We start from the raw sequence: 23,680 nt of genomic DNA, 5'->3' as shown, positions 1-23,680 counted from the left end.
AATAATCACACACAAAGTAACATATATGGTAACTCGTAAGCTGGCACGAGGTCTTAAACCCGTGTGATAACGACTGTCGTTTTCCAGCCACGCGAGGATAAAGTAAGTTACATTCATTCATTCATTCAGTTCTATAGTAGGGTAGAAGATAGGACAACTTTTTGATCTATTTTCTCGTGGGATTTCGTAGTAAACAAAGAAAACTCAAAGAAATATGGTGACAATATTTTCTAATGTTAAAATAATAAACACGTACATATAGTAAGGTGGGAGAAGATAGGATACCTTTTCGTTCTGTTTTACACTCTCATTTGGTAGTAAACAAAGAACATTTAATGATTTATAAACCGGTATGGAACTATGGAACCGTATCCTGACGACCCCCTTAGACCGTTGTTAATTGTTTAAAACCCGATCAGGATATTTGGATATTATGTGCTCAAGGTATTCCATCTTCCCCATCCTACTATACCACTAAATAGTTTGCATTTAGAACACAGCCAAGTGGCACGGATGGCCCCATAGATGCCCATGGTACAAGCATGGTATTGAAGGGCATAAGAATGGGCATTGTAGTTGGCATGATCATCCCATGTTTTTACCATGGCACAGATTATACGTTGTTCAGTTCGAAATCGGTGAGTTATCCAATTTAACACAAATGCTCAAATTTATCAAAAATGGTTGATTACTTTTGGAGCAATTAATGTGACAAATTTTTACATATACCAAGCCATACTGCGTTCTATTACCCCAATCGTATAGATTAGTCATTATTTATGTAGATGGGGGCTTTTTAATATATAGCTTATGTGCTACCCGTAAAATATTAGAATATAATTGAAGGATAATTAATTTATTTGAACTGTTACTATATAACAGTGCCTCTCAGCTAAATTATTATATAGCACGGGGGGGAATGGGACACTTTTTACTTTATTTTCTCGTCCCATGTAGTAGTTAACACAAAGAATATTTTTAAAAAGTATAAAACGTATTGGACCGTTGTTAATCGCTAAAAACAACTACTGTATTTAAAGCGTCAATAAAAAATGTAAAATATTGGTGACAACATTTTCTAATGTTAAAATAATAAACATTTGCATATAGTAGGGTGGGGGAAGATGGGACACATTTTCGTTCTATTTTACAATCTCATTTGGTAGTAAACAAAGAACATTCAATGAATTATGGAACCGTATTTTCACGACTCATTAGACCTTTTTTAATTGTTTAAAACACGATCAGGATATTTGGATATTATGTGCAGAAGGTGTCCCATCTTTCCCCACCCTACTATATACATGGTTTGGAAGTGTCAGCTACACATTAGCTGAATGTATGTGTTTCATTTATATTAAAACGTTTTGTGAAGTTTAGTTTAAGAAACTAAGTTAACCAAAATTCAAACTGATTGTTTTTAGAATTATTGATAAGAAATGTTTTGTATTTTCAGGTTTATCTCGTCATATGAAAAACAAAACGCTTGGAATTCCTTACTGGGATTGGACGGATCCTACTTACAAAGGAATTCCAGATTTAGTGAAGAACCCGACCATTTATGATCCCATATTGAAGGAATATGTTCCCAATCCATTCTATAGAACTTATATACCAAGTCACGCCAAAGTAAATAACCAAACATTGTAAGTTTTACACCCACTGTCTTTAACTTTCTGTGCTTTTGTTTTTGCGTGTTACTTACACCTTTAACTTTGTAACCAAAAAGGAAAATAAGTTTATAACATAGTATAATATGGGGGTAGAGGGGTCACCTTTAGCACTTAATGTCCAAATATCCTGATCGTGTTTTATACAATTAACAAAGGTCTAATGAGTCGTGAGAATACGGTTCCATAAATCTTTGAATGTTCTTTGTTTACCACCAAATGAGAGTGTAAAATAGAACGAAAAAGTGCCCCATCTTTCCCCACCCTACTATATGCAAATGTTTATTATTTTAACATTAGAAAATGTTGTCACCAATATTTTACATTTTTCATTGACGCTTTAAATACAGTAGTTTTTACCCCTAATTCCCTTCTCTTCATTGTTTTAATTAATTTGATCTTTAATACTGTATTTGTAAAGATAAATAAAAGTTATGTTATGTTCAGATATAATTTTCGTCTGCTTGATAAAGAGGGGTTTACGAAGAAACATTTGATGCTTAGAAATGTCATACAAGCACTAAATATGCCGTACTATAAAAAGTTTGACGATACTTCTGTTTTTTCACACGACCAGGTATGTCCATTTTTAAAGGGTTGATTTTGTTATTATGTTTTGCTTTTAAAAAGATTCTTAAGATTAAGGTGAATTTACCTTATGTGCCTATGTGTGTCGGGGCAACTATATAACACGAGTGTTTTGTTTCATACACCTCGTTCCCGCTTATGAGCTCCAACATTGTATGGCTGACACTTTGGTCAACCCATTAATGACCACTAGGTTGGAGAAATTGTTAGTAGTTGTATTGCCCAAGGATACATACGATTATAATGGTGGCAAAGACGAGCCTTGAGCCCATAACCTTCCTAACGCCAGATAGTGGATGTATTCACGATGTACCTATTCATTAGAGCTGCACCCTTCTGTTTTAGATCCACAATTGTGTTTGTACTTCACCTAACGAAGTTGGAGTAGATTGCACGTACAGTATGGACACCACTGACTATTCTGCATTCGACGCCATGTTTTTCCTGCACCACAGTCAAATGGATCGACTGTACGCACTTTTTGGTCACTTGAGGGAGCTAATGGGTCAACAGGATTGGACAAAAAATAGTTTCCTTCAACCTTATAAAGTAAGTCCTTTAGCTCGCTGTTAAGTTATAATATAAGTCAAAGGTGGCTAATAAAAAAAATATTTATCTTTTAGAATTCGTATGATTATGATTTCGACAAACAACCTGATGTTTCTGGGTCATGGGATTGGCCAATGTCCCCGTTTTGTAACGCTTCAATGAACCCGAGTTATGTCACGTTAAATAAAAACTCGTGGACTGTCGGCAATTCTTATTATTACCAAGAATTGTTTGGGTATAAGTACGACACCTTTGATCTTGCTAGAAGAGATTGGAAACTTCTTCTTAAAGATTTGGAACGTACGTTTAATAGCAACAACTTTGGCCATTCGACTCCTTTTATATCAGAGTTAGGGGCAGATCTTGGTGTTATTTCTAAAACAACAAGAAAGTTTAAAGAGGGCTGCACAACTTAACTTAAACCTTTAAGTTCTATTTCGTTGCAGTAGAAACTTCTTTCAAAAGTAGATTTATTTTTGTTAAGTACATAATCAAGTATTTTGTTCTTCTGTTTGAAAGTATTTGTAATCAAGTTCTGGTTGAAATTGATCTATATTATAGTTCTGTATGGCTGTGTTGGAGCAAAGGCTTTTTATTCTTATTAGATGTAATAGCAGGGTGGGAGAGATGGGACACGTTTTCATTCGATTTTCTCTTCCCATTTGGTAGTAAACCAAGAGCATTCAATGAGTTAAAAAATGTATCCCCACGACTCCCATAGACAGTTGTTAATTGTTTAAAAAGCGATCGTTGGTAATTATGTGCTAAAAGTGTCCCATCCTACTAAAGAAGAATCATCCACGATACAAAATGCATTTAATAAAAAATCGTCAACAACAACTCCCCTGTGCGTGGCATATTTAATAGTTCCTTTTTTACCAAGTAATTTAGTTGAATTGTTTATAAACGTTTAATAAACGGTTACTTGTGTATAAGCTCTCTGGTGCCACATAGGGTTCAATTATGCTTTAAATTGCTTATAAAGTAAGTCGCTATCCTACTTTGATGTATAGGCATAGTAATAGATTAGGGTGGGAGGAGATGGGACACCGTTTTATTCTATTTTCTATTTGGTAGTAAACAAAGATCATTCAAAGAATTATAAACCCGTATCTTCACGACTCCCATAGGCCGTTGTGTTAATTGATTAAAACACGATCAGGATGGTTAGATATTATGTACTAAAGCTGTCCTATCTTTCTCCACCCTCCTATATGTTAAACCTGCTTTTATTTGAACTTTATGCTTCTTGTAAGCATAGCCCTGTTTAACATAACACGAAAGGTACAGCAGCGTAGATATTTTTAAATAATAAATTGTTACCCAGCAGCAAACAATGTTAAATTCAATAAAAAAGTGCAATAATTGTTTTGAATTTGCTTTAATTTAATAATGCACATGGGAGACCATTTGTAAATACAAACAGAAAGTTAAGCTTTAATTACTCGCTAATTAGGCGATTGCATGCATAATCAAACAAAGAAATAGTATACGTGGCTATACTATGTAATAGCACGTAACGACCTAACTTTAGTCAGTCGATTGCAAATTCTACAAAATTTGACTAATTTTTCTAAGATAAACCTAAAACTGGACTGATTCCCGGTATTTCTGCAATTTTTTTCGCTAATTTTGTAAATTTTAATTTGATTAGGGTTGCTTAGACATGGACGATTTCTCGCTTATTTTTTGCTAAATTGAACTCAAGCTAGAAAAGACATTTAAAACAACAATTTTGGTTGATCTATAAATTCTCTTGTTTTCAAAATCACGAAACAGAAAGCCATAAAATGAGAATTTACGAACTGAAAAAGGCGTATATAGCAGCAAAACAGCGCTATTCGACATGCATTTAACTGTGTCGCGAATTTCGTTTGCTAATTGCAGAACAAATGGACATATTTGGTGCTAAATTTTGTAGTTGAAAATTTTGTGCGAATAAAATAAATGAAGCCAGAATCATTTGGAATGTTTGCACAGTGTAACACAGTGTCACCGGCTTTAGGTCAATACGAAATTAACGTCATAGTTTGGAGTAAGTACGTCGAACGAGAAGTTGCTGCTATGCATGATCTGTAACGATCGCACGAACGTAATAAGAGTAGCACACGAGAATAGTTGTTACAAGCAGTATAAATATAAGAGTTAAACAGCAGAGTAAAACAATGAACTATTATGCGCAATGAAAGATAGAGTAATCGGTAAAAATTGGGGACGAGTTGGCCAGTTTAACGCCTGCCGATTGAGTACGCCAATCGTGCGGCAACTTCAGGCGTCATCTGGGGCGGAATTTGCGGGGTGGCGGCCAGGTAAGAAGGGTTGCGGAGGTCTGGAAATGCGGTTGTGCCATTCCCGATTTGTCCGCTGCTGATTCGCGCTAGTTGCTGCAGCATATCTGAGCTGGTTACGTGCCCCAACTTTGCAGCTTGAGGCACACTTGGGCCCGCTGTTTCCTGAAGCTGACGAGCGACATTTTGATGCAGACTCGCCAGTTGTTGGGTGTATAGTTGGTACATCTGTAATTTTGACGCCATAAGAGCAGGGTCGGGACCAGGTTGCATATTGGGTGCCGTACCTCCGTTTACCGCGGATGCGGCGCGAGCAAGATAATCCATCGCCGCTGCTTGTTGTTCTTGAGGACTAATCATTCGGAAAGGATCCCCGGCTAGATGCTGTCGAAGAACGGCATCTTGAAGCGCGGTTTGGTGTTCGAGTTGTTTCTGCTGTTGGGTAAAATGAGCCTGATGTCGCGCCATTATATCAAGTGGTGGTGGAACAGGAGGTGCCCCTGGCGTGATGCCGATTACTTTCTCCGTCTCTTGAAGAATCCTTGCTAGCACGTGAGGAGGACAGTCCTTCGGGATGTACGGGTAAATTGCCGAAGCAACTGGCGGCGGAAGATTCGCCAATAACGCCCGCGCGGATGGGGAGAGATGGGAACCATGTTTAACAGGCGGGGAAGGGTCCTTGGCTCTACCAGGCGGCGTGGCAAAAATATCGCTCTTGCCGTCGCGGGGCGAACGGTCAGGGATATACTCTGGTTTAGATAGTCTTGTCGGGGTAGCACCGTTCCGGCCTTGTGGGTGGGAGAGAGAGTGTTGAGATCTGAATGGATCTCCTGTTGCAGATGGCGGGAAAGATCTGCGGTCAGGGGCACAACGGTCAGCGTATGGAGATTGCTTTGGTGTTGCAACTCTACCAGGTACGAATGGATATCGCTGCTGAGTTGGTTCCTGTTTTGGAGGTTGCGGTTTGTGGGGATTGGGAGCATCGTGGCTTTTCGCTGTGAGCCGATCCACGGAAAAAGAGGCGGAAAACGGTTTTCGTTCGGAGTCCGGTTCTCTTTTAGTTGGTGGTCGTGCGTTGTGTGAGGGGGTATGATGGTGTGAGTAACTCTGAGAATCCCGCTTTTGCATTAGGGGTTTTGGGGTTGGGGTTTGGTAATGCGAGGTTCCATTGCCACTTGGTCGGTGGGGACTGCTTGGGCGAAGGATCTTTCGCTCTTCAGCTACCATGTGTGGACCTGACATTTTTTCGTGGCTGCTTGCTTGCTGTGTGTGGTGTCCTGGTTTGGGTGCGGGGTCGGAAGGAGTGTGTTTTTGCTGCTGTTGTTGCTGGATGCGTTGTTTTGCCTCTCTATAGCTAGCTATCATGCCGACAGGGCGGTAGTAGGCTTCTTTATGTGAAGTGTTATTGTTCTTCGGTGGATAGTAGTATCCGGAGGAAGATGTAGCAGATGATCTTCGATGAGCATCTTCCGACTCTCTCTTCCGATCTATACCAACTTCCGGACGCCAATGTCGGTCAACAAATTCCTCCCGGGGTCGATTCGTTTCGTCCGGGTTTCTCACTCCCCGATCCGTTACATGGCTCTTGGGCGTCACCTGGCGACTTTGCGTACGTTCAGCGTCGTGTTCGCCGATCGGCGCTACCTTTGTGGGCCGGTGATCCGGAAATACTCGTCTTATTAGTGGGTCGTACTTTAGCCGAGTCGCCTCGGTCTCCGAAACTTGCTGCCTCGGACCGTCGGGGTTCGGAAAAGTCTTTGCCGAGCCAATATCAGGATTTCTTGTTTTGGAGTTATCTTCTGTCGGAATTGAGACCAAGTTTCGAATGTCGTATCTTCGATTGCTTGGCGAAGGTGTTGTAAGGGATGTAGCAGGACAAGGCCGTTTTGGACTTGACGGGGAACTCGATGCTGGGTTTGATACTTCTCCAAATTGACGTTTCTGAAAAAGTAATGATTGTTGGTTAGATTATGCAAAGCACACAACAGCATGAATCATCATTGTAAATATTAAAGTTTAGACTTAAGTGTAAATTTAACGAGAATGCTAAAAATACATGCGTGAGTCAACAGAAAAACCGCGCACTTTCTAATTTCGAATTGTAAGTGTATAGTGTCTAATTACCTGTTGATTTCGGTGGCGTTCTGCGAGCCTTTCGGAATCGTGCTTGTCATCGAACATTGGCGGTTTTGAACGACTGCCTTCGCCGTTATCGCCGCCAAGACGCGCGCCAGCTTCGGCAAGCAATTGAACCGGTTTTGATCTGGTAGGTACGAACGGAGGAGGGGCACCACTCGACCGAGGACAATGTGTTCGAGTTCTAATGCTAAAAAGAGGCGGTCCAAAGTGGGAATGTTGTGTTGATGGTACAGTCGTGACGACACCTTGTCTTTCCGACGGAGAAGGAGTAATAATACGAGTTGTTTCGGCTCGAGTGGATGCCGGGTGGGAATCAGGGGTCTTAGTTAAGTCGTGGGGTCTTGGGGACAGGCTGTGTTCGTTTTGATGACGCTGGCTGCTACTGTGCGGCCCCCGGTTGGCGAGAAGTTCGTCTCGGATAACACTGTGAGCAAGCGCCTCAAAATTGACGAACGGGGCAACGCTGGCTGCGATACAGCTTGTGCTATTGGTGCTTGAAAGGGGCGTAGCACCTTTTTCGTAATGTTGTTGTTTGCCGACAAGGATCTCGGTTCTCTTCGACTGTTGGTCCGTTGCTGTAGAATGTGTAGCTGGTTTGCCGGGTTTGTGAAGTGAAGTTTCGTTGTGAAAATATGCGTCTCCGTTAAAAGTTCTTAACTGAGGTGAAATATGGAGGGGTGTGGTCTGCGGAGGCAAGAAAATAGAAAATGTTATTATTTTTAAATACAACAGAAAAATACGCTCCTTTTTCAGTTTTTAAATGAAGTCGTCTTCGTATTAGGGGAAACACACTTTAAACAACATTTTGCTAAACTGAATGTATTGTAAAGACAAGGCTTTATATAGTGTTGTGGAGAAAGGTGGAATACCTTTAGCACATAATATTCAAACACCTGACCATATTTTAAACAAATAACAACGGTCGATAGAAGTCATGAGAATAAGGTTTTTATTTTTTGAATGTTCTTTGTTTACTACCAAACGGGACGGGAAAATAGAATGAAAGGTGTCCCATCTTCCCTATTCTACTATACAAAAAAATACATATAGTCATATTGTACGTAACTACTCACCGAATTTGAATTGACGTCTTCTACTTCCCCGTCCAGTTTATTTTTCGTCAAATCGTTGTCTTTCGGACGTAATGTTTTTCGGAGATGCATTTCCAATGGTAACAGTAATCTAAGTGAATTTACACATGTAAGGTCATTGATAATAAAGGCAAAAGGCCGCGATCAGTTGTGATAAAGCAAAAAAATCATTCGGATATATACGTCACACCAAGTCCGTACAAAAATAATTTTTAAGTTGTCTTTCATCACTTCAGTGAGTTTTATTTTGCAAATCCGTAATTCAAGGCCGTGACCAAAAAAGAAACGGATTGTGTGCTCTCAAACCACAGGCAGATTATGAATGAACTTGTTCGTTACAATTCAAATCTAACAAACGTATACGATTAGTCTCAGCTCTGGTCGCCCGAGGCTCACTGGACGACCAGTCATAAAAGAAATGGCGGCCGAAAACCGTCCGTTAACGTGTCAAAGCGACGAAATAAACCACAAAAATACATTAAGTTCGCGAGTCCGAGTATTTTTAGCAACTTACTTTTCGAAATGTTTTCTTGTACACGTAGCAGCGCTTGTACAAGAGGGATTTCCGCCCATACGGTCATAGACGTGTTTCCATAGACGTTTGGCTGTTACCTGGAAAAAATGAGATGTTTAGCTTGACTGGTTTACAAACGGCGAAAAAATTCCGAATTCGTTCTCTAACTCACCATGTCATAACCTCCGTATTCTTGGGAGAGCTTGAAAAAGGTCCACAGGTCAACTGTAAGGGAAACAGCCGTGAAAATGCGGTTTAGGCCTCAAAGGTTCAACAGCGAGCGAAATGTTATATAATAACAAAATATGCGACAGTTATGTAAGTAAAAGTTATGCAAGCTATTTCATTGGGGTGAGGTCAGCGAAGGCTGAATGTGTCGTATTTTATTTAATGCCTCTTAGGAGTCAAGATGGTATGATAACGGAGCCACGTAAGTGTATGTTAGGATTGAGTTACCAGTCACTAAGTTTTACAGCAAATCGAAATCGTGGGCATGATTGACGACATACATTACGCAGAATCGTGATTATCAAAAATCGTTCTGCTTAATTCGCATATGTTTCGTTTATTTGCATAAACAGCAGGAAGTGGGAGGAAGCAAAGGTCAGGTTCAGACAAAGAAAGCTTTAGAAACGTATAATTAAGCGGTCAGCAACGGTGTGGCGGCATTGCTACAAAAATAGCTTCACTGTATGCAAATATGAAATAGATAAATCAAAGCTTTAGATATCTTAAGGCGCAATTAATGGGTACGCGAATAATAACTTTACCAAAAAAAAGAATTTACCGACTAAAGTTATGAATAAAATATAGTGTTTTATTGCCAAAACGTGATTTAGACAAAATTGCTCAAGAGGAAAGCTATGTCTTTTAGCGTGTAAACTTATTCGGCATTGTTTATAAAGTACCTTTAAGCACATAAATGCATTCGATTAAATTATTTAATTGAATTAAAAATCTTACAATAATTATTATTGTAAGATATTGGGCATTCTTTTAATAGTAACGTAGTTAATTAGTTAAAGTCTAATAAGCTAAAATTATTCGGAAACAGTTTTAAGCGCAGGATACAGCAATCCGCCATTTTGATTATATGATGTTTTTTTATAATTAGCAGCGAAATTAATAATAATAACTTTTACTTGTCTCTTCAATTATGGTAGCGAAGATTTAGAAACTTTTTAAACGACAGTATATAGCGACAAAACTACAGTTGTTAAAACACGCTTACAGTTAAAAACATATTTACATTTAATTGGAAGAAAGTAAGCGTGGTTGCTACACCTAACAGACAAACGAGACATTTATTTTAATTAAGTTAAACTTCTAATAAAAACTAAAGTGTGCGTAAAAAGACACGATCCGTTGTCTATTAAGACAGTTGTTTACCATCACGTTTAAATTAACAACAAATCAAAAATATGTTTTTTACTGGCGATTCATTAGGATAAAGAATATAATTGTAAACACCAAGTTGACTAAAACGTTGAGTCACGACATATATGAGGTAACGAGTATTTTTTACAACTGTTTCGGTTTGTTTGTTTTACGATTAAACAAGCTTATATAGTAATTTTAAACAGCAATTTTTAAAAAAATATTTAACAGCGTTTATATTCATAAGTATATCCATAAACTGGACCGGCAAAGCTTGTCGATATTTTTTAAGTTTTTTTTATTTAAAACTTTAAAAGTAAAAAAAATAAAATAAACTTACGTTTTTTGAACCCCAGAGAAGGTATTCTTCCAATAGGTGTGTTTCTTTTCCTCATGAACTGGTACAGAAGCTCGAGGAAAGCAGATTGCGACTCCAGGATTTTACCGTCGCGAAGCCCGCGAAGGCTCTCTGAATCTTCCGTAGTCAAAGGCGTAACGTTGGCTCGAACAGAGCATTGATCGTCAGACATTATTGCAGTAAAATCAAGCGGAGAACCAGACGAAGGCGAAGAAAGACCGTCGTGGCTGGCGATAGAAGAAGCAACAGATGCTGGAGAATCTGAACGCTGTGTGGGGGCTTGGGTATTAAGATCCCGGGTTCGAAGCTCAATTGAGGGACTCGAACTTCGAGACGATGGATCGGACGATGAAGACACGCAGCTTGATGTAGAGGGAGGGCGGGGAACTTGAGAGGTTTTGTTTTCGGTGGAGTCGTTTTCTTTTGAAACTGGGTTATTTTCTAGTAGACTGTTTTTGATTGCTATGCTTAAAGCTGAGGTGGAGGATCGGCGTCCTGGGCGGCGTTTTGGTCGAGTCTTCTTTTTCCAGGAGTTGGTAACCGCGGCTTGCGCAGCCGCGTCAATAGTTTGCGCTACGGTCGCTTCTGAAGCGTATCCTCCGTTGACGCTGGTTTTGGAGTCAGGGGAGGCGGGTTCCGACCTCGAAGAAGCCTCAAGTCTTGGTTTAACGTCAGAGAGTTCGCTGACCGGTGTTGGGGTGCGCGCAGAAGTACGCCGGCTTCTTTTGTTCGATCGGGACTGCGGCGCGAACTCCTGCTCGTAAAGTGATGTCTGCGGGGATTTGCGCTTGCTGCGGCGGCGGCTGCTGTATCTTCGAGTCGGGGTGAGAGCTTCGCCGTCCTGTTTATAAAAAGTTTAATATGACAAGACGAACACGCTGAATATGGCGATTTTGTGCACGTGCGTTGGAACAGGCATAATCTAAACATATCGTGACTGGCTTAAAAACAACATGGCGTGACCTTCTAGCCGAAAAACAATCTGAGAAAAGATCTTCTGGATTATCATACCAAAATCCCTCTGGAATTCATTCAGTTTTAAATATTTACAATTTACTCGTCAAAAAGCGAAAGTGTTTTACATTTGCCTACTATCACGTATTGTTGCATGAAATATACTTGAAAATCCAGGTAAAGCATAGTAAATAGCCGGGAGATCCTATATTATGCTTTTTATCCACAATAGTATAGTGCTGAAAGCTAGTCGCAACTTAATTAGTGGCATCTAGAATAAACAACACAAACATCTGGCATTCCGAAAATGTGTTTTGTTTTTAACAACGTGCTATAGTACGTTTCTCCTCTAAACCGATGCGAGGGGATGCGAAAAGAGAAAATACACATTTGAGGGTTTGTGGAAAGCGTAACAACATTTATCGGAGCAATTTACAGCCCTAGGTCGGCATGTGATTTTATCGCCATACGTTCCACATGCTTTGTCGGCATTCAATGGCAGCGTGTGATTTCTTGCATATCGAATTGCAATGTCCCACGACATCCTGATACTAGTTGCGTTTCACTGGTATATCAGTTCAACAGAGGTCGCGATGTGTCCTAATTTTTCGACGAAGAGCGACTGCTAATTGAGGTTGTAAGACGATCAAGATGTTTTAAGGGCTAAGAGACGGTGCCCACGTGGCTGGAGGCACGTTATATAACTTTGTGGTGAAAAAGCTCAAAACACAAACGAAATGTCGTTTACTATGTTACAAATTTTGACTCCTAGAAATGGCTATGAGTTTTCCCATTATTATAATACTTGATTACTGTACCGAAATTGTTCATATCTGAGAAGCGCAATTCCGGTAATGCCGCGTCTTGAAACATGCGTTCATAAATGCAAACACGTTCCGACATTCCACAAACCGCAGATTTCGGGGTAAAAGGTCGCGGGTCTAAACAAGCGACGTATTTGTCTGGCTAAGGAATGATCCAACTGCCACACCGCGTGTTATCGCGAAAAAGGGTTTTAGACTGCGACCGGAACTTTCCGTCGCACGCTTTCTACGAAAACGCATCAGCAGCAATAACACGCTTAACTGTCCAAGCTTTTGTATCAAAAAAATATGAGCGATTTAGTTGTATGGAATTTTTACGCCCTATGTCTTGTTAAAGCTCGCTAAAACTTATCTACAAATCAACACAAAAGCCAAGTCGTTTTGGTGCCATTACAAACAGTAAGCGAAAGTTAGGCGAGAAAAAAGATTTAAATTGAAGTCCAACCCTAAGAAAAAAGTTTTAAAATGAAGTTCATTTACCTTTTCTGATGATGCGTTTTCTTGCTTATTAGCTACGTTTCTAATTCCAGCACTTCCCGATGACTTTTTGTTGCCTAATTTAGATCCGTTTGAGCCGTTCTTATTTTTAGGCTTCTTACGCGGGCGACCCTTAAACACTGGCGCTGCAAAACAATAAAAATACATCTAAAGATCGAAGAAATTCAATTTTACTTTAACAGTTAACACTATTAACGCATTATATTTTTGGGAGAACATTTTAAAATAATTGAAACAGTATCAAACTATTGCAAACTGTTATTATTATATTATTAGTACAAAAATAACATAATGTAACGGGGAACCTCTGCTAAGCAAAACTGTATCATTTTATCTCAATATTTTGTCTCAAAACCTAATTATCTAAACCTAGAACTGCTATTTACAACACATTTCGATTCTGTGCCATGAAACTTACTATAAAGAATGACTCGTAACATTATGGTCGTACCGCTTATAGGAATTAAGTTGTATTTTCTAAAGTTGACTAGAAAGCTAACACCTGTTTCCTGCCAAAACATAAGACATTACCGCCCACAAACTGCCTCCAATACACAGTGCTGATATTCTTACACGGTAAACATGCGAAATATTTAATTTTCCAATGCTGTCAACAGTGGCACACGTATATGGACGCACATCACTCGCGCTTCTCTCTACCCGCAAGCTTTCTGAGCTCGGCGAGGAAATCGTGCGGGCGGATTTCGAGAAGTAGTATGTTGCCGGTGGCCAGTTCCCGGTAGACGTATACTAACACGGCATGAACGTCTGGTCATATTCGCACCTTTCCAAGACTTCGGCGGGATACATAAGATTAATTTTGATTGGCGCCGCTGCCACAGAGATTCCCAAAACCTGTCTAATAGTTATACGACACCACTGCCGTACTAGCTTTTCACTGTTCCAACAGCCTTGCGCGACCCGCAAACTGTGCTTCGCAATTACGAGAAGCGTCTAATAATACGCAAGAAGAGAGCGCGCTACCGGTTCGAGACTGCTGTACATTTTAGATTGCGTAGGTGTTTAGCATAGCCAGACGACGTAGAACTGTCGCGTAGTATCTAACTAATGTTTGTGGAGTTCCGGGTATTTGGGTTACCCCACGGTCGCAGTGTGATGTAAGTTCACAACGTAGGCCTTCAGGTTAAGCAACAGTTCACCAAAACGGTGAATCAACACTTTAGAATTAAATTGATTCCTGGTAGGGCGTATAATAATATGTACACAACGGTTCATGCAAGAGCGTCGCAAAACGACAGTGCAAACAATCATACGCGACAGGAAATTATTCTTGGAGGTAAATCTAGTCACGAGGTATTTGAAATGTGTATTCGCTGCCGGGTAGCGTGTTTACGGTATAATCTCATTTTAGATGGCGGTAGTGAACGAATTTGCTAAAATTAGCAGTTGTACTGGCTATCGTGGCGGTTATCTCACAGCGATCGGGATCTGATGGTTATCCGCCGGCCGTTAATGGTACAGGCCCGGGAAAATCAGTGCAGATCAACGTTTCATATCAACACAAGGCACCTGTGTGTTTGGTGCTGCACCATACAGGGCTTATGAATCACCTTAACCGACCTTGCACAGTACTGAAATACTTTAAGCGACAATAAAATTCCACGGAAAACACAAACCCGATGTGATACGCATGTGAACCGTATACTACAGTTTCAATTCCGGATGAAGACACCGGATTCAGTGCGAAACACTGCGTGGGCTTAAGCGGGGTTCATGTAAAGGGTATCTCGCGCTTAAATCCTTGCAGCAGCAACGACACAGTAATCGCATCGCGACATTTTAATCTAAAAGTCCTGCCGATAATATTTCACCTCGACTTCGATTTACCTCCGAGATTGCGGGAACGGAATTTCGCGCAAATGCCGTTCGGCGAGCGTGCAACCATTGGATCGCTATCTCTTCCAAAGGGTTCTCACTCTAACGGTAAACAAGGCACAGTAACCTTGGTCGTGGCGCCCACACGATGCAATCGCAAAATGAGAGCAGACATTGCCTGTTTTTATGTACGACTCTGCAGGAGGCGAATGCCTCCGCACTAAGTTGCAAAAATCTGAAGATCCTAATCGGCCTTATCTGTCGCTGGAGAGAGGTCCTACCGCAATGACTACAAATATTCCATCTCACACAGCCTGGTACGTTATGTGACACTTACCGAGCTCTTCGCAGATCAAATCGTGCTCAAAAAGCTGGGGATAGTCGAAAGTATCCCGACAAAACACGACCCTTGCTCTCGGGTTGTCACTCGTGAATATTCCAAGTGCAGCAAGCATCAAACCCGCCCCCGGACGCTCCAGCCAATCACGCTCCGTTCCTTCGATACGCTTCATTAGCGCCTTGTGTCTACAGTAAGCACTGACGCTCAGCATTAGAACTTCTGCCTTGTGTCTCCTGGCACCGTTGCATTGGCAAGTTTGCTGTACAGGACTTCCATCTTCTTGGGCTGTAGCATTGGAATGTAGGCAGCAGGCTGTATTTGCTAAAAGATAAATATAACTTTTGATGATTTTTGCGGTCAAATAGTAGGCTGGGTTAGCATGTCATATTTTTAGTTACATTTGCTAGTAAAAGAAACAAATTTACAGAATTATATAACCGTAACCCCACAACTAACAAAGTGTTGTTAATTGTAAAAAACGCGATTAGGAAATACGGGATTCGGGTGCTATAACAGTATTACATAACGTTCTTACTTGATGTGTTGAGAGCTTTTCGTTCCATCAGTACGTCCTGCATATTTACACTGGAGTGTAGGAGGGAATATCGGTGGAGGGGGGGAGTAGTTGGTTGTATTACACCACCGTTTGGAGGTTTCTGCATCAGAAATTACAATTATAATAGCAAAATTAAAATTAATAAGAATAATAAAATATTACTGGGGGTAAGATGGGATACTGTTAGCACCTAAAACCTGTATTGTATAAACGTGTTTTTAAGAATTACTAACGCTCTTTTGGACCCGAGCTACGGTTATATAATTCTGTATTCTTTGCCTACTACCAATTGGGACGAGAAAAGAGAATGAAAGCAGGTCCCATCTTACCCCACACTACTATACAACCCCAAATTTCATCAAAAGTAAACCTCTATTTATTTTTTAGCAATTACAACCTGCAGTCTACATTCTAATGCTACAACCTACGACGGTGTCCCATTTTACCCCACACAATAAACAAATTTGAGTTCGTTTGTACTGCTTTATGTGGAATGCTACAGACACCCGCTGGGACAGCTGAAGCATTAGTTGTTTAGGAAATGATGATTCAAGTCATGCAAAGAATTCGAGTGAAAGAGAATTGATTTATTGCCGGTATGAATATGTAAACTCGTGGTGGGGTTCATATATTCTGCTGAGTTGTGCGTAAACTTACCGGGGTAAGGAGAAGGGGGCTGCCATAGTTCCATTCTTCAGGCTCGACCAACCACGAGGCAAGGTCGGTGGTTCGCATAACGATCTTTTCCGAAACCGCCAACATTTCGTCCTGTTAAAAAAATTGCGGTTAAAAATACAATAAATGCGAGCAATCATAAAGCCAACATTTCGTCTTGGAGAAAAAGCTACGATTAAAAATATGTTTATTCAAAAAAAAAAGTACGAAACAGAATTTTGTGGAAATGCATATTTTAAAACAAACTGTATTTTCAGTTCTAGCGCAGCTTTTAGCATGGAATTACGTTTATTTTATTTAAAGGCTATGAAACAGAACTATTTTGTCAATCATATTTAAAAACCATACTGGTTTTTGCCGCAGCTTTTAGGCAGTTTTGATTTGCAGAGTAGTATGTAAACCGAAAACACACGAAACGGAAAATAAAATGATTGGTTTGAGTTGAAAACGTCGCTGGTAAAATGCAGTACAGGTCGCCATTTGTGATATAAATATAACTTGTTGTAACGACATTCCGGACGTGTTTTGAGAGCTTTTGCGTTGAACTGATATCAGATCTAAATATATATCTTTACCAAACACCGAATTAGCGACACAGAAATCGACACAGCTTTAACAACAGAGGAATTAGACGAACTAGACTGGATGTTGTTTACCGCGGTTGACGCGTTAACCAACAAAAACTGTTTTGAGAGCTTTTACATTTAACTGATATCACGTCTAAATATAGTGGAGTGAGGAAAGATGGGAGATCTTTTCATTCAATTTTCTCGTCTCATTTGGTAGTAAACAAAGAACATTTAAAGAATTATTGAACCGTATTTTCACGACTCCCATAGACCGTTGTTAATCGTTTAAAACACGATCAGGATATTTGGTTATATTGTGCTAAAAGTGTCCCATGTCCCCCATCCTACTATATATATATCTCGGTCGAATTAGACTCAATGTATATTGTTTACCGAAGCAGTTGGCAATTTAACCGAAAAAATGTTTTGAGAGCTTTTAAATTTAACTGATATTAGGTCAAAATATATAGCTTTATCAAACCAAAAAATAGCGACAAAAGATTGACACAGCGCTATAAAACATTGAGGTCGGAAGAAATTATGCTTGCTGTACGTTGGTTCCTGTCTTGGACGAGTAAACCGAAATCTATCTGACCACACAGCTTATGTTCATGTTTTAACCTGATAAGGTGGGAACGTGACAGTTTGGTTGTTAACTGTATGTCGTTTATGACGAGCCAACAAGCTCTGGGCGCGACCGTACAAATAGATTAGGTTCGTTAATATCGCGACGAACATCACAATTGCCAAAGGAAAGAGCTTGTTGAATTTCGCTGAAAAGTTCGTGACTAATGCTCATGTATTGTGAAAAGCACCACGGATACAGAACTCAAGGTCTTGTATAACACCGGTGGGGAGAAGTGTTGCCGAGTGTGGCAGGCTACAATAAAAACCGGTGATTTGCGCCTGTGTGCTGGCGAACAACAGCAGCGTGGTCAGAATAACTTTGTTTTCAGCCTACTTGAAGAGAGCAGGCTGTAAGCGAGTGGGCCGGCTGATGTGTGCAATTCTTGGAATCGGGCTCAAGCTTGTTTTCTTCGGTCTTAACCGTGATGCTCGGAATTCGGCAAATTCGCCGAAACCGGCGGCTCGTGAGCCAAAATCGTGACGGCCAAGTCCTACGCCAGCGGTAGAGACGACAGCGGCGCCCAAAGTGACGCTTTCGCCGGTTGTTTTGGCAACAGTGCTACTTTTACATTCAGCGCTACCAGTATGGGCTGTGTTGAAATGCCACTGGCAACTTGTTTTTCCACATGACACTGCCTCAGCATATATAGAACTGGTATGGCCCGAAAATGGAAGTCACGAAAACGCTAATTGACAATACCTTATAATTACCCAGCTTCTGTGCACAGTTTTATCGCCGCCAGCGCCAATGTGTCCTTATGGTTAAAGTAAATTGGTTGTCACTAATACTATAATTAGCCTTCAAAATGCCTCGAAAACATCCGGTAAAAATACTTTCAAGATAAAAAATACAATTTCGCGTCGAACAAAACGAAATTTGTTCTAGATTTCACAGAAGCAATTTTTGTGAAAAAATTAGTTTCTCCATCTTTTTAAACACAAGAAGGAATTTACAAAACAAAGCGCAAGTCATAAACGTGACCGAGATGACCTAGAAGACCGGGTTGATCTGAAAGATATGGCCTCGTTGCTAACGTATAGACATAATGCGGGTCCGCACAGACAATAACGAGGCGGTTACGAAACCAAATTGATCAAAACGCAAGTATTTCAAACCGATCATGAGATTTGGCGTTTATGTCGAATATATATTAATAACTTATAATCTTTGCAAAAAAACAACACGGAGAAAGGCAGGGTCAAAAAAGCTGAAATTAATGAAAATCCGGCCGCAAGAATGTGGGCAAAATAATCATTCTCACGACTTTGTGGATTATTTTTTTTCCGTGAAATTGACCCGAAACTGAACCCGCTGCTCAGCCAGCGCAATTAAGCTGCTGTAGGTGACAATATACAACAGAGGTGAAACAAACTAGGCCAGGTCACCAATGCTGTGTCCCAGTACGATCGATAGCATTATAAAAAAAGGCGACGGTCGGCGGGTGGCGATAACTTTTTACATGTCCGTTAGAGGTCGGTTACGAGCGCAGAAAAAATCGACGAGTCGGACGTGTTTTTTTTACAAGCTCTACTTTTTACAAGTGATAGCTGGGTAATGTGCTTGGACTGAAATTGGCTTCGTTTGGATAACTAAAAATAATCTTATTGGCAGCAATATAAAAGTGACATTGGATTAGTTTTGAAATCTTCTTTCCAAAAAGTTATGTTGTTTGGTCATGGCATTAAAAAGCTTTTAAACGACTGCCGGCGGCAATTTCGTTCGCCGTTTCGAGATAAAAATGCGTATGTAAAGTACGAGCGGAAACGTATTAAAGATGGCATGCGTTTTTTTCTCGCGAATAAAAATGCCAGAAATCCTGATCCGCCCGAACAAAGGAATTCTCCTCCCACTAATTGTCTCACTCCTTCTCCCAGGAGGAGTGTTTACACAAGCGGGATTGAACAAAGACTAAGTCAGCGCAAGCGACTGCGTTCAATGGGAACTAGATACATGGTGACATAACACAACGCTTTATTGCGTAAATAAACCGTGGATAGAAAAGTCCGGGTCCGACCTTATTAACAGCGCCGTGAGAGAAAACAATAATAGATAAATGACGGAAAAGAAAACTAGATTTCCCAAGCAAACTTGTAATATATTCCACGCCCTAAACAAAACATAACGTATTTGTAATAATTTTACTGAACGTGCAATTTTACGAAGCACTGCTTAACAGCTGTCGATATTAATTCTGTTAAAGGTTTAACAAACGATTGCAGTGCGCGCTCATATTTTAGTCCACACACAGTTAGGTTTACTCCTGTAGTACATTAGGCAAACATGTGGTTAATATACGATATTTTACAACGCGGATTTCGTAACGACTGTATAAATAAAGAAATGAAATATTACGGATTTTTTGTCACGATTCTTTTCTAAAACAATAAAATTTGTTTTGAGAAAAATATTTTTCTTTGACTCGATTTCGTACAGAAATAATAATAAACCACACCCACGGTATGATTGAACCGTTAGTAGTCCCTGCGGAGTACTGTACGCGTTGGGGAATTTTGCTTTTGGCAATTTTCACGTTAAACATATTGAGAATTTACCTCCCAGCAGAGGTCGCTAGAGAGGAGGACTTCCGCTCTTTTTTCACAAATAATATCGAGTGTGACGTAACAAGAGCGTTGGTTCAGCTGAGACGTTCCGCGTGGTTGATTTTAAAGACATGTTTACAATAAAAGTCATTCAAAGTTACGCACCGTTGGCTGTCAGCATACAAACCGTTGCTATGTTGGGTTAATTTTTCCTAATCAAACTTTTATTTTAAAACGGAAAGAATTAGTTTCGGATAATTGCTACGACGAAAACGGGAAGGAGATTGAAAGCGCGAGAGACTTGTCAATATGGACACTTGACCTAAATATAGGATTTTCGCCATTTCGAGATGCTGTATTGTACAGCAATCAATAAGGGTGCTGTCCATTGAATCTAGTAGAATTAGATCAATGGGTGCTGGAAAGGGCTGTCAATTGTCTAATAATAGAAAAGAGTGAAACCTAAAACCCTTTCTGTTTAAAATTATCGCCGATCGAAATACTAACTCTTGTGTTGTGAAGTTGCGAAGAATTTATGACGTGACGTCACAGCCCGGAAACTGACACATAGTTACGAAATTTATTCCGCGAAAAAAAAACAGTGAAAATAGACTCCAGGGACTTACCGTCCAAAACGTTTACTGTAATTGACGTTAAATTATCTAAAAGTGCGATCGGCGTAAAAGGATATCATACTACGTAGGTAACGGTCACTTTAATGGCGGAAATCGAGTTAGCTGTCAATTCGATTTGTTAAATCATAGAATACCGATAAAGTCATATTAGGATCGAAGCGTGACGTCATGATTATTTCGTGCGTATCGCGTTCGTTCAAGCGCACAGATGAACAGCTGTGTAATTTTTAACCACGGTGCTTTTTGGAAGATGATTTTACGATCGTTTCTTTGGTATTATACAAACTGTTTGCGGTTAAACAGATAAAGCAAACGGTTATTCAAAATCTTTACTTTTATTTATACCGATATGATAATTGTATACGCAATATTGTTTCATTAACTGTATTGGGAGCATAAATATTTTAATAAATTTTAACTTCGCCGTATGTTTTAAGTAGTTCAGCTTTAGTTAAAAGAATACGAAATATTGTAATTTTGCTTCGTGGGCGTTATTTTAAATTCTTTATTGATTGTTGCTAAAAATGTATAGAATTATTGTAACGCGCTGGCGAAAAAAGTTTGTGGGACAAAATCTTCAATTCGTGTCTCTAAAGTTTTCGGGCGGCGTTCACACCCAGACCGCAAGAGAGTATTTGTTCTGCAGCCACTGTGACGTCATAGAGCCATCGGCGCGGCACTTGTTTGAACAATAGACAAAACAAACCGCTTTCTGGTATGAGAGATAGGACACCGAATAAAACAAATCCCTTTATGAAGCAACAACGACTGTGTTTTTAAACTAACAATTTAACTTATATATAAAACAATTTTAAAAATAAAAACCAATACATTTTTATTTTAAAATATGTCGTTCAAAAATTAATTTGGGAATAATTCATTTAAAAATCGAGTATTTTGTAAGTGGAATCCTTCTGCAGTTATTAAAATCGAAGTTAACATAATCGTTCGTATAAGAAGGGTTCCCTGTGGTTTGAAACGTGGCACCAATCTGTAGCCTTTCTATCAATTATTCACAAGTAGGCATAGAAATAGGTTTATTTTACAAGAACGTACGAGGTATTTAAGAGTGCTATGGTTCAAAATGTCGTTTTCGATAACCAACTTGTTCAGGTAGTATTAAAACATGGATAGGTAGGGATTAATGTCCGCATTATCTTTTTAAACCCATAAACTGTTTAATCGACTTTCTAAATCTAAGCGCTATGGTATGGGACTGAGTGTTGCGGTACACGCGTGTCAATATATTACATACAAGTCGATTTGACAAATGTGAAATAGTTATTGATTTTTTTAGTTTTGAACAGTACGACTCCTATTCGTGCATTAATGGTAATAATAACAGTAATAACACGAGTAGTGCGCCGTAAATCGGTTCGCGTTGGAAATCCGATTAAAGCCGACAAATCTACGTCTAATCGTTGCCGCTGTACAGCGGCACCGTCGCTAGGGGCGAGAGAGAGCGGAAAAGAGGAGAGCGAGTGAAAAGTGAGAGAAAGGGGAAAACGAAAGAGAGGAGGGAGTGAAGAGAAACAAAACACCGCTTGTTTTGTTTCAGAGCGAGAAGCGTGGGAGTGAGAATTGATTCGTAATCAACCTTATTGTAATTAACAACGTCCCAGATGATTAACAGTAAACAATACGTCGTGATCGCAAAGCCCTCAATTCGACACTTGGCGCATTGATTACAAAACAAAGGCCCAGTATACTATTGTAACGCATTAAGATGCAGTCATACTATTTGGTTACAAAACTATTACGCGGTTGCAGTATTTAAATTTGAAATCGTGTACACAAATTGATCGATCGTTATAACAAAAAGAGCTAATAGTAAAATTTAATTTCGTGCCAAACTAAGCCGACTTTTGTTGGTCTAACCACGTATCGTGTATGAGTTTAATGAGAATTTCCGCACTGTCTGTATTGAAAGAAAATTTCGTGTGAATTCAAACACGGCCATTACGATGCGTGTTCTGCGTAACTGTGACGCTGTACACGCATTAGATTTGACGCAGTGGTAGGTCATAGGTAAAATAAGCACGCACAGCTGTTTGTAGAACTGACGCTCGAGGCCTTGGGGGTTTCAGTGAGGCACATAAGCCAACATTTCCCGACCGCTTGTCGGTATTTAACGAAATAAACATTCAACTAATTATTTGTAATTTTAAGCAGTAATAGGGCGCGTGCTATTTGAAGTTTGAGAACCAGCCCGATTCGTTTGGTGTCTAACATGTAATTTCATTTCACGTCTGGTGCTCATAACTTAGGAAGCCTATAATCTCAAGCCGGGGATTAAGTCACGCGGGTTGTATTATGATGTCACAGCGCCTTGCTCTCTTCGGTCTAGAATTTCCAATTCCTGCGGTTACGGTTCAGTGGGCAAAGTCTCGCGAGGACAAAGAATGCCGAGAACGGAAAAGTTGCGGGAAGGAACGGATCGTTGAAACGTGCTTTATTAATTCCCGGTTCGATAGTTTGGCAGGTTTACTCGCATTGCAAACACATTTATTTAAACTGCAGCTGCTCATTTCGCAATGGGGCTTAACGAGACGACGCGACACGTAACACTTTCTTTTTATATACGAAGCAAACATATATCCATAACACGATGTAGCTATACAAACAAGAAGCGATTTTAAACCACATAGTATATGGAACGAAACCTGGTCATTCCCACATAAAAGTTCGTTAAAGTTTAAGGTAATCAAATATTTCACGGCGCTTCCAAACAAAGATTGCTATCGATGGTAATTTAACTGTAACATTTTCGCCTTGACTTAAACAAGAATGCTCCACAAAGAGCTAGCAGAGTTGCGGTAAAACATGCGCGCCGCACAGGCTTGAGCCCGGAAGTCGCCATTTTCGAAGGAAAAAACAAAGAGCGGCGACAGAGCGATTACTTCCCGGGTCCTATTAACGAGAAATGGCCTATCAATCACCAATTTTTTGGTGCAAGCCCATTGAACAGCGGCTGCAGCAGGTTACAGAATTATCAGCACCTAAAGCCGGCGTGTCTCATCCTTCCTTAATTCGTTAGCCCGAAACTGGAAT

General features: G+C 40.0%; 2 protein-coding genes across 3 annotated transcripts in view; one reads left to right on the top strand and one right to left on the bottom strand.

The window, feature by feature from the left end:
* The window catches only part of LOC113474474 (hemocyanin, beta-C chain unit D-like), a 7,745-nt gene extending 2,801 nt beyond the window's left edge, over positions 1-4,944 (top strand). For both annotated transcript variants that reach the window (XM_026835721.1, XM_026835722.1), the window contains exons 6-10: positions 494-638; positions 1,457-1,646; positions 2,118-2,247; positions 2,604-2,807; positions 2,882-4,944. In XM_026835721.1, the coding sequence (XP_026691522.1) occupies positions 494-638; positions 1,457-1,646; positions 2,118-2,247; positions 2,604-2,807; positions 2,882-3,223 (1,011 nt within the window). In that variant the 3' untranslated portion in view covers positions 3,224-4,944. The remainder of the gene's footprint in view (positions 1-493; positions 639-1,456; positions 1,647-2,117; positions 2,248-2,603; positions 2,808-2,881) is intronic.
* LOC100186329 overlaps positions 4,541-23,680 on the bottom strand; it is a 28,017-nt gene continuing 8,877 nt past the window's right edge. Inside the window, exons 3-12 of the mRNA XM_026835718.1 lie at positions 16,240-16,350; positions 15,562-15,682; positions 15,024-15,347; positions 12,833-12,975; positions 10,557-11,415; positions 9,012-9,064; positions 8,840-8,937; positions 8,308-8,416; positions 7,220-7,918; positions 4,541-7,036 (exon numbers count right to left, since the gene is read on the bottom strand). Coding sequence (XP_026691519.1) covers positions 5,036-7,036; positions 7,220-7,918; positions 8,308-8,416; positions 8,840-8,937; positions 9,012-9,064; positions 10,557-11,415; positions 12,833-12,975; positions 15,024-15,347; positions 15,562-15,682; positions 16,240-16,350 — 4,518 coding nt within the window. The 3' untranslated portion in view covers positions 4,541-5,035. The remainder of the gene's footprint in view (positions 7,037-7,219; positions 7,919-8,307; positions 8,417-8,839; positions 8,938-9,011; positions 9,065-10,556; positions 11,416-12,832; positions 12,976-15,023; positions 15,348-15,561; positions 15,683-16,239; positions 16,351-23,680) is intronic.

Source organism: Ciona intestinalis, chromosome 8 (assembly GCF_000224145.3).
Source record: "Ciona intestinalis chromosome 8, KH, whole genome shotgun sequence".
In the NCBI taxonomy this organism is placed as follows: Eukaryota; Metazoa; Chordata; class Ascidiacea; order Phlebobranchia; family Cionidae; genus Ciona; species Ciona intestinalis.
The sequence above is the reverse complement of the archived record's forward strand: the minus strand, read 5'-3'. Positions and strand labels throughout refer to the sequence as shown.